The sequence below is a fragment of the Micromys minutus genome (assembly GCF_963924665.1).
Source record: "Micromys minutus genome assembly, chromosome: 1".
NCBI classification, from domain to species: domain Eukaryota; kingdom Metazoa; phylum Chordata; class Mammalia; order Rodentia; family Muridae; genus Micromys; species Micromys minutus.
In genome coordinates this window covers 112,303,404-112,315,030 of record NC_137969.1, presented here as the reverse complement: position 1 = coordinate 112,315,030, position 11,627 = coordinate 112,303,404, and the positions used below count along the sequence as shown (strand labels likewise).

General features: G+C 45.8%; 1 protein-coding gene across 5 annotated transcripts in view; it reads right to left on the bottom strand.

Moving 5' to 3' along the window:
* The window catches only part of MAK (male germ cell associated kinase), a gene marked incomplete at both ends in the record, with an annotated part of 33,746 nt that continues 22,119 nt past the window's right edge, over positions 1–11,627 (bottom strand). For 2 of the 5 annotated variants that reach the window (XM_080925998.1, XM_080925999.1), the window contains 2 exons: positions 1–155; positions 8,007–8,138. In XM_080925998.1, the coding sequence (XP_080782124.1) occupies positions 1–155; positions 8,007–8,138 (287 nt within the window). Of the gene's footprint in view, positions 156–3,169; positions 3,293–5,710; positions 5,786–8,006; positions 8,139–11,627 lie in introns of all 5 variants that reach the window. The other 3 variants (XM_080925995.1, XM_080925996.1, XM_080925997.1) reach the window with 3 other exon arrangements.

Sequence of the window (11,627 nt, the reverse complement as noted above, 5' to 3'; positions counted from 1 at the left end):
CTACCGGTGGCCTCCGTACTTAGCCACCCAGTCTGTCCTCCCGTGCACCGAGGGGACTGGCTGTGTGCGGTTCACAATATTGAGGTTTTTGGCTGTGGGATTGTAAGTTCGTCCTGAAAACTGGCCTCGGCCCGTTTTTGTGCTCCAGGTATAGTCTGAAAGAGATCAGAATTTCATGGATTTGATTATCAAATTCAAAAGAAAGCAATCCATCTTCATTTTTGTAGGGAACTTTGGATTTGTCTTTGGAAGCTGTGGGGCAAATGTTAAGGTTTATATTTAGTTCGAATCTGGTGTCTTTTGATTTTCTGAGGCAAGTTCTTGCTGTGTAGCTCGGACTGGTCTGGAGCTCATCATGTAGCCCAGGCTGGCCCCAGTCAGGGTCAGCTCATCTTTACTCTCACAGCACTGATTACAGGTGTTGCCTCAAGCAAAACCCCCAGTGGAATATTATGTGGGCATTTACTATAATTACTATAGTGATATCTTTCATGTCGCTCAGACACTGCGGCTCTTAGCTAGATAGCTAACTAGACCAACCAAGACACGTGTGGTTCCTTAGTCAGTGAGCACTCTCGGTGTGGTGGTGACTACTCTCACACCGGCTTATATCCCGAAGAACAATCAAACATGGAATCAAGACTAAAGAGATTCTCGGAACTGTGTGGAACTCTGGCTTCGTGGAGCTATACATTAATGAAGTGCTGTAGTCTCTCTTTACAAGTAAAAATGTGCTTTTAAGAACTTAGACTTCTCTTTTTAAAAATTTCTTTTTGGGATACCACTGTATAGCTCTGGCTGGCTTGGAACTTGCTGCATAGATCAGGCTGTCTCGAAGCTCCCAGAGATCTGCCTGCCTCTGCCTCCTGAGTCCTGGGATCAAACATGTGTGCTATCACATCTAACTATGCCCTTTTCTTTTTTCATTCCTCTTTCTCCCTCTCTCCTCCCCACATCCCCACCTTTTCCCTTCCTTTTGTACTAGGAACAGAATATAAGTATTATGCACCTAGACAAGAGCTCTACAAGAGCTCTATCAGTGAGCCATAGCCCAGCATCACAAGCTTCATTATTTATTGGCAAAACTATAAGTGATCACACAAACTCCTAAAGAGTAATGTTTTTTTAAAAAATGTTTTGTTGTTTTTGTATGTGTATGAGTGTTTTTGCCTGCATATGTGTGTACCATGTGTGTGCAATGCCCAAAGAGGTCAGAAGAGGGCATCAGAACCCTGGAAGCTGAGTTCTAGGCAGTTGTGAGCAGTCATGTGGGTAATGGGGACTGAATTTGGGTCATCTTCAAGAACAACAAGTGCTCTCAACCAGTGAGCCATCTCTCCAGCTTCAATCAGCAATGTTTAAAGGAGCCCAAACCTTTAACTACAAAGTTTATTTTTATGTGTACTGGGTAAAGATTTGTGAGAGGCTAGTCCAGTGTTTGTGGGTTATCATGATTTGAGAAAGAGATAAAATCTGTTAAGCCCTTGATATTTGAATAAGCTGAAATTGCTTAAAGACCTCCAATGACAAGCCCTCCTCTCTTTATCATGACAGCCAGGTTTCATGGGGCATCTACGTGAGAATACCAGGCCTTGCACTGAGCTTCATCTGTCTTTTTATGTTGGGTAGCCACTGACACTCTTGGGGTGAGCTCGGCTTCAATGCTGAGATGCACCTGGATGGTTTGTAGCTTCCAGAGAATAATGTGTTTGCCAGTCTGGTTTCTCACACTTGCATCCTGTCTGCTATATAGAGTATTTGGGGGCTAGGGGCATGGACACATGCTGTCAGTGGTGTGGCAGGTCACTTCAAATTGTCCTTACTGGGTGCCTAGCGAAGGTCAGGGCCGTGTGTCTTTGAGGGCCAGTAAAGGCACTGTGTTTTCTAAGTAACCAGTAAGGTGTAACTGTTGGAATATGAAAATCTCACGTGATGAGCTATCATAGTTAGCCTCAGGTCCAAATAGACCCATGAGTGGAGTACAGAGTGGGAGGGGGAGGCTTGGAGAGGCGGAGGGAGTACAGTAATTGTTTACGACTCTGTAGACTCAGGAAACTGAATCACAGGCCCTTCCCAGAGGCCAGCTAAGCAACAAACGGTTGCTACGGGGAGAGTCTGGTCATATAGCTGCCTGCAAGTTCTGCAGGAGACCCAGAGATACAGCTTTTGTGACTTGTCGCCCATGCTTGGGGTGGGCTTTTCATCAGTTCACATGTCAGGCTTACCTCCAATAAACTCACTAAGCTCAACTTGGATAGAATCATTTACTGGACCTGTGTTGCGGCTGCTCTCTCTCTAGGGTAAATGAAATAGACTTCTCAGGAAAATCACCTAGCAGTGTCTCTGTGGCTTCGTGGGTAGTGTTTCCATAAGCCACTCCCCTGGGTGGTGTTTCCATAAGCCACTCCCATTGATCTTGTTACTTTTGAGGCAGGGGATGAGGAAGTATTGGGGCTTTGAGAAGTAGAGATTAGGAAGTTGTGAAGGCATTAGGGCAGAGAGGGAGCCTATGAGAGGCGAGGGATAGTCGAGTAAATACGGTAACGACTTGATTGTGTGAAAATGAGTACCCAGATAGCGAGGTACTTCTAAATAGCATGTTTTGTTTCTTATATGAAAAGTGGATGCCAAGTCATGGTAAATGACTCACTGTAAGACTGGTCTAAAACTTTTGAGGCTCCCTAGAAACCTGTTGTATATAATGTGCTTTTCCCCGTGGGCAGATGGTAACCATGCAATCCACTCTAGAAAATTCTTGAGATTGGTAGATTTACAAACTGTCTTTGTCACAGCCTGTCTTGTGTAACTGAGCAGCTCCTGCTGCATCCTGACGTGTCCTGCTGCTGGTGGCCAGGCAGCACGTCCCCAAGACAATGCTGGGCACTTCAGGCTTCTCTGCCTCACTAGCTGTTCCTCAGCTTCTGTGCTTCCCATGCCCCTTCACTATACACCTCTCTCCTCGTGCCTTCCTTTCTCAATGCTGATGTTCCTTGGGGCCTGTCCTGGGGGGCCAAGCACCAGGTAGGAACCATTGTGGGAGGGGAGCCACTTGGCACTGTTGATAACGTGAAAGTAATTTAAGTCTCCCCTCAAGAAAACAGACATCATCTTATAAGGGAAAGCCTCTTCTAGTGAGAAATCTCAGACCGTATCAGGAGATCACTCTTACCCGAAGCCGTCGCACCAAGAGGTGCCAAGTGGATCCTCTGGCCAGCTGATCCCACTTCTTTCTTGAGAAAGGAAGGCATGTATCCCGTCTGGTTGTAAGTGGTGTAGCTCCCAGCGTTTCCTGCTAATGCATCGGGAGTATCAGTCAGAAGGGGGCCTCTGAGGTGCTGCAGAGTGACTGAAGATGACCCTTCTTACTTAGAAATGCTATGCAAGAGCTGCTGTGGTCTAGTCAGGATGCTACCGGCCACAGAGACTCTCACTCAGTCCTTGGACGGTGAATAGTTTGCCTGAGCTCCTGCGGTTAGTAAGAATTGAGCCAGTGTCTGAACCCTGGACACACTAGGCTTTTTGATGATACTAGTACATGTGTGTGTGTGTGTGTGTGTGTGTATGTGTGTGTGTGTGTCTGTTTGTGTGTGTCTGTGTGTGTCTGTGTGTGTGCACGTGTGTTCCTGTTTGTATGTGTCTAGCTGCCATAAGGGTTTTAGGTTCTGAACATGGAGGTAAGTTCTTCCATGGAATCTGAAGTTCATGATTCTCATCACTGTCAGCCTCACCAGCATCACTGTTAGTGAAGGTCGGTCTGAAGGCAGCTCAGGATGGGTAGATGAGGGAATGGGGGAATCTAAGGCAGAACCAGCCATGAGGACACTTCGGTATTGGAAGCGAGAGATTGGGGTTGGAAGCAAGCAGTCATACAGGGGTGGGAGACGAGACCAGGTAGGTTTACAGAGGAAGGGACACAGCCTCTGTGTTTGCATCCTAGGTGACCGGATGGCGTGCTTTAGACAGAAATATGGGAGAATCAGGTTTGGGGAAAGGGGGTGTAGAGGATATTCAGGTCTGGATGAGGAAGTTGGCTAGCTTGGTAATAAGTGATGTTCAGAGTTGCTGGTCCTGCAGCGGTGGCTTGGAGGGAACAGTGCAGAAGAACCTAGGGACATGGACAGGCCCTGGAACAAACCCTCAAGGAGCATCAGCATCAAGAAAGAAAGGCACAGAGAGCTCTGTCGGAGCTCTGTGTGAGTGTGTGGGGAGGGGGCGGATCTGAGAGAGGTGGGCACAGAAGCACAGCTAAGGAATGGCTACGGAGGCAGAGATCCGAAGTGCTCAGCTCTGCCCCAGGGATATGGTACCTGAGCAGGAGCAGGACAGCAGGAGCTGCTTCAGTGACCCGAGACAGGCTGTGACAAACCCTAGTGAATGGGGGTGGTGGGCAAGGGATGGAGGCAGCTCCCCGCAAGCCATAAGCAAGCATCGCCACTCAGGGACAAGGCAGGCTTGTTAGCGAGAGTGCGTAGGGTTCTGTGTGCCCTGGGAGTTTCAAAGAACTTGTCACCGGACAGTTAGGAATGAAGTGTACTTTCTACAGCTTCCTTCTCTCTCCTGGGGCTAAACACAGATGCTTGCTTGCTCTTGAAGCAACAAAAGTCAAAGAGCAGCTTTCCTCATCAGACCTTGGAGGATGTGACATCCTGTGATTGTTATATATGTGCAAGTCTTTGCACTAACGTATTTATGCAAGAACAGTGACCTGCACTGACTGGTCTCACTGTCACTATTCAGCGTGAATTACTAACTCAACCTGCTACTTCAAAAGGCTTGTCTGACGTGATTTAGCTGAGGGTGACCTTGAACTCCTGATCCTCCTGCTTCCCCACCCGAGTGCTGGGGATACAGGTGTGAGCCACTACACCTGATTTACACAATGCTAGGACTTGAACCTGACGCCCAGCATGTACTAGACAAGCTGAACTTACAGCCTCAGCCTCAAAAATCTTAGAAAGAAGTTCAAGGTCGTGATCACATCCAGTGGCCACGGAGTGTCTTGTTCACCTTCTCTTCCCCACCGCAAATGTGGCAGCTACTAAAGGACAGAAGCGCTAGGGACAGCCCTGATAAGTCTGTCATTTCTAATATCATTTCTTCCATCCGATAGATGGAAGCTGGCTTAACTAACTAACTGAAGATAAAAATAGCAGCAAACGAGCGATGGGAGGTATTAGAGCCAGTCACCAGACAGCTGTAGATACAATTCCTTCCTCTTGCCAAAGGCCTTCACTAAGAATAAAACTGTTTTGGCTTATTACTTGGAGTGTTTGTTTGCTGCAGAGTTTTAGGCCTAAAGTTGGTCGTTGGCTTTGGTGTGGAAACCACTAACGTTACTCCCCCAGGAAATCCACCACTGCCATCAGCATCGGCTTTCATTTCCATGCCTGGGGATATGTAAGACCTGAGCATCAGATGTTTTTCCTCAAAAATCCTAGGAATATTGGTCATAAAGCAAGAAACGATCCCTTACTTTCAGTAGAATGGTTTCGGTGATTTCTAGAAGTTGCCATAGCCAATTTACAGAATAATTATGAAGACTATTTCCCAGAGAAGGAAGGATGGCGCTGTGGACACCGTGGGAAGCCACTCCTCCTGCCAGCCCTGCCTTGGCTCTGAAGCAGGTCACCCGGCCTTCTGTGAGAGGGTTGGGGCTGAGAAGAGAGCCAGTGAGCCAGAGCAAGCAGCCCCTTCACAGAGCCGACGTTACCTTGTGGGTCCTCTAGCTGCTCAGCAGACTTTCCAGTGCATGACAGGTTTTCAATCGGTTTAATTATGCTGTCTTCTAAGAGAAGGCGCGCGAGGGACAGAGCCGCAGGAAGGGTGTTAAAGTAGAGCAGAGGGAAGATGAGTTAGATGGTTAGTAGAAAGATCCAGAAGGAGGCTCTGCAATGAGAAATGTCTCCATGTGCCGCCACAGCTTCCCTGTCATGCTGACTGGAGGTTACAACACTCAAAGCCATGGCACCACCATTTGAACCAGTCTGTATAACTGGCAGCCTCTGGGAATATTATTTTGAAGTAGCGGAGACAAAATAAATGGATTATGGAGATGGACTCTGGTGCTCCAGTCCTGTTACATGGGCAAGTTGAGTTCTCAGAGGGTCTATAAACTAGGCCAGGTGGTGGTGGTGTACACCTTTAATCCTAGCACTTGGGAGTCAGAGGCAGGGGGATCTCTGAGTTCAAGGCCAGCCTGGTCTACAGAGTGAGTTCTAGGACAGTCAGAGTGGCATGGAGAGGCCCTGCCTTGAAAAACCAGACAGAAATCAAGAAGAACAAAAAGAAAGAAAGAAATCTAAACTAAATTCACCCCCAAACTCAAAACAAACACATCTATGTGGAAGACTCTGTGATGCTCTGTGAGGGAGATGTCTGACTAGAACTTCCAGACTGTGGAGAGTCAGATTGTTAGAATCCAGAGCCATCGATCTTGGTCTCTTTTTAGTCCATTTAAACGTCATTTAAGTCATTTATTGCCCACTTCCGGTGTCTGACCTAACATCCTCTGAATTTAACAACCCCATAGAATTTATTCTCATCAGATCACATGTCTACCAAACCTAAAGCTAAGATGTCACAAGACATATTGCAGGGCAGTCACTCACCTCCTGACATACACACATACACACTCACACACACACTTGTGATCCCTCCAAAGTATTTGGCAAATCCCTTGACTTGTGAATTTCTTCCATAATTGATAAAATCTCATGTACATCACTTTTAGCTTGGAGTGTGTTACCCAGGGCAACCTGAATTTCCAGCCATGGTTACTCATACATGGGTTTTACATGACTGATGTGTTGATGCAGTGTCGGAGTGCACATGCACTGTAACCACCATCACCAAACTTGTCCAACCCAGCACTCACATTCTTAATAACCCAATGTGTCACACAGTTTTCAGTTGAAATCCAAAATTTTTCATCATTATCATAGATGTTATAAAACTAATTTGTCTCTCTTTTAAATGGATTCTGAATGTCATAGTGAGGAAGTGGATTACAGAGCCCTTTCTACGGTGAAAATTTCACACTCATCCTTTACCCATAAACCATACTTCAGACTCCAAATTTTATCCAAATAGAACTGAAGACTTAAAACTATAAATCTATTACTCAAAATTGTGTATGTTAGAAAAAATGTAGATTTCTGTAACCATAGTGTGTTTTCTGATATTACTGAATTGTTATGATTTGTTGCATATAACTAATAAAAAGGATAAATATTATAAATTTTGATTACTAGGCACGGAAGCTAGGTATTGTTGGGAGCACAGGCTAATGGGGCTGAGTTGTTTCAAGTTGTCTGTGTGCCAGAAGTGACTGTTTGGCACAGGAGTTTCTGAGGCTCAGCTAGAGAGCTCTCTCATCCTGACTGTCATTTATGGAGACAGAAGTCTGGGGAGACCTTGTTGATGTGACTACTTTGTTGAGAATCATTTTGTTACTGCTCTCTGTGCTCAAGATTTATGGACTATGCAGTGATTTATGACAACCCTTTTGAATTTACTGTCAGCACATAGTTCAGTGATACCCTCTTTTAATCTTCTAAAGGTTAAAACCTGGAACCCCTAGACTCTGTGGCATGAGGTAACACAGTCTGAGTATAGCCCAGGCTGGTCTCAAATTCTTGGTGTTTCCAGTGGTCACCCAGGTTTCACAAGGAGTAGCCCCCCCAGTCACGGAGGTCACCTCCTTTCTCAACGTATCCAACAGTCCCTTTGACTGACACCTTGGACAAGTTTCTGTTTGGGGTCGACTTAGAGAAGGAGAAGTTCTTTCTGTTTGGGAAGTGGGAAAATGAAGATACTTAGGAAGGACCCCAGTGGCAGATGAGGGACTGACAAACTGAAAATATCTGTGCTCAAGAATATTTTGGATAATTTTTTTGTGTGATCTGTGTCTCCCCTAGGGCCACACAGATCTCTGCTGAATGGCATGCCTGTGGCATATTTACAACCAATCATCAGACACTGATAAGTAGGTGACTCAAATCTGTTACCTGCGTTATTCCTCTTGAAAGCAAGGTCTGTCCCCATGGATCCCAACGACTTAGGAAATAGCTGATTATTCCAAGAGTGTGAATTTATATCCTTGCCTCCAGCTACCAAAGACACATTCTTGGGATTCACACCTGAGAAGAACAAAGCAGTAGAGTGTGAACGTGAGCCCAAGGGAAGATGTATGTTTCTATGAAGCCTGGACATCCTGTGGACAGGAGGCTGGTGGTAAATGTCGGCTAACGTGTAGCCAATGTTTATTCCTTTTAATGAACTCCAACATGATTCTGAGCCCTCAGCACAAACCTGGTATTGACAGCACACACTTTACCTCTTGTAATAAAACAGCATAGACACTTAACCATTCTGTGAAATACCTCATGGGAGGGGGGACAGGGAGGGAGGGAGGGAGAAGCCGGGGAAGCACATTTTCGCCACCAAACCATGATGTTTCCAAGTCCCTCACCTACACCCTTGGTCAACAGCTGACACAGTAGGGAAGAAAGGTGTGACCTAAAGACATAGCAAATGCCTACAGCTCTTTACCATCTGAGACTGAAAAGGTGCTGGAGATGTACTTGGGAGGAGACTGGCTTTAGTTACATCATACAAAGTCTGAGATGTCAGTTCCAGTGGTCAAAGGGAGCTTTTTTCAACTTGCTGACATAAAAGGTTTGAACACTCCCTGAGTTCGTTTGCCATTGGCTACTCAGCTCTGAGTCACTGACAACTTGACACGATCTAATCACACTCTTGCAATGTCATTAGCTAATGCTGATGTCATCTCTGATGGAGTTAGAACTGTTCCCTGGTAGGAGGGCCTTTCCCACTCACATGCTGACTTCCCGAGGAAGGCTTCCTGTGTGTGACACATACATAGGCTTCTTTTTGAAACCAGAAGTGCAGAGCTTGGAGAGCTCATTATTGGTTCTCCGAGGAAGGACTAGTTGAGTAAATACAGCTTCCGTTTTTACAGGAGTAACACCCATCGGTTCAGTTTCTGATGGAACACTTACAAAGAGCCACAGTGGACAGTTATTTGACAGAGAGGATGCAGTGCATGAAAGGGGAGAAGGCCATTTGAGGAAAAGAATAGGGCTGGCAGGAGGAGCCAGTAGCCAGGGAAGGGTAGGAAGGAGCAAGTCTGAGCAAGGCAGACATGTATTATTATTATCTTATTATTATTATTATTATTATTATTATTATTATTATTATTATTATCTCTTTACCCTAACAAAAGAGAGAGGGAGAGATTAAAAAGGAAGGTGCAGTTGGTTACAATTTTTTGTATTAAAAAGTTTACTCAGAGAGAGTGTGGGCCTCAGAGGTGGCTCAGCAGGTGAATCCTTGCTATGCAAGCACAAGGACCCGAGTTTGGGTTCCCAGCACCTATGTAAAAAGTCAGCTGTGGTGGTGTGCCTGTAACCCCGGCACTACAAGGTGGCCCTAGGAAGGTCCTAGAGTCTCGCCAACTTATGAGCTCAGGTTCAGTATCTCCAAAAGTGATACACACACACACACACACACACACACACACACACACACACAGAGAGAGAGAGAGAGAGAGAGAGAGAGAGAGAGAGAGAGGGAGAAGATTGCACCTGAACTTGATCTGAAGTGCATACGCAGCACCAGCACCTGCACACGGTGGACATACACCATACATACAAAAGGAAACATGAGTCGGGAGATTAGGAAGCTACACTATAGTACACCCAGTGTTTATAAATGTTGTTCAATAAATGTCGGGAGCTGACAGAATTAAAAGATTCCCTTAGCCTGAGTAACGCCATTTTACATAGATCTCAGCCTAGGTTTCTGTTTCCCACAGTAAAGGCCTTTTCCCAGAAAATAGGTGATCTATCTTTGGTGAGGTAGCTAGCTGAGTAGAGCGGTCACCCAGGCAACAGATCCTGCTTTGCAGCACATTCTCCCCTACACCTAGGTTGTCCCCCTTCTCAAGTAATTCTTCACAAAGGGTATTGTGAAAAGTCCTTTAGCTGGAAAGTTTCCTTAGTCCCATGCCTTACTTTTCCATGCCTTATTTCCTTCTTATACCTGTATAAAACTAGCATGTGAAAAAATAAAATTTGTCAGCTTGATCAGACCACCTGACTTGCTGTAGCAATTTGGGGTCAGAGAGATGGCTCAGTGGGTAACGGTGCTTGGCAAGTAAATCTGGAGATCTGAATTTGATGTAGGGGAACCTCATGGTGGAAGGATAGGACCCACAGGCAATCCCCTGACCTGTGTGTGCACATGCACACACTCGACCATGCACACACACACCCTAAACCCCACAACAATAGTGAGAAAGCCAATTTTAAGCTAAACCATGATCCCAACCAGGTTTGGTGGTGTGCTCCTAGGTGACATCGGTGTCAGCCAAGGACCTAAGTAAGGAGAGAGCTAAGAGATGCATGGCACAGACACACCAGGAGCAGAGCGATGGAGAGGGAGCGGGGAGCGGTTCTGTGGTCATTTGTTGAACAGATCAAAGGGGGCTTAACATGGTCATTCCAAAGGGCAGCAAGGAGGGCAGGGAGTGCTCAGTGGGGAGAGGGAAGGTTGGAATGAGCCATTCTGATGTTCAGCAGTGGTAACCCTGGCTCCTGAAGGGAGTCCTGGGTTTAGGGTGAGACCAGAAGGCACCACTTAAAGGTGAGAAACTGTTGGTGTTTTCACTACATCTTTATCTGCAGCTGATACCTTGCAGTAATTAAGTGCCTAACGGGGTGAGAGGTCATAATGAACATGGTTCCATTATGAATAATACACAGAACCTTACGGCCTGACTGCCAAGTGCATATGTTGATCTGTGGCAGGTCACACTGACAACACTACATCTCTTTCCCTGAAGGCCATTGCTACAGATCTATCAAACCTCAGGCTTTCCTGCAGTCAGGTATTTATACATCCCCTATAAGCCCAAGATTTGATCTAAGACTATTCATATACTTGGCACTAGGGTTAAAAAGTAGGTTATCCATGTACTATTCTTTCTTAGTCCTAAGATAAATAATTATAAGATTAATCATGGAAGCCGGGAATAGCATGTTTTAAGCCCCAGCACTCAGGAGGCAGAGGCAGGTGGATCTCTGAGTTTGAGGCTAGCCTGGTCTACAGAGGGAGTCTCAGGTCAGTCAGTGACTACACATAGAAACCCTGTCTTGAAAAACAAAACAAAACAAACAAAAATCATGAGTTAAAATAAACAACAATGGCGTTCTCTTGTATTGTCTTCTATTTCAGAGTTGCTGGTTCATAACAGATAATCCGAATGCCTCAACTTAGCCCAGCCTGATCCAGCTTGAGGGAAGATCTTTAGGACAGAGTCTAGTCTGATCCAGGCTCAGCTTTAGCTATAAACAATTCTTTTCTATTGCGAGTCCAGCTTTCAGATCTCGTTACCCGTTTGAAGTAACCTGTGGAGTCTGTTAGGCCTTTCTTCTCAAAAAGACAAGGAAAGGACAGGTCTGACAGCTTGACATAGATCTTTAAAAGCCATATGGAAAGTGCATTCATGAAAATGGGGGTGCGCTGAGCTCCTGATCCTTTGGCACGGACTTATGGTGGGTCACTTCTACTATCAGAGGGGGAGTCGTTTCATATATGAGACAAAT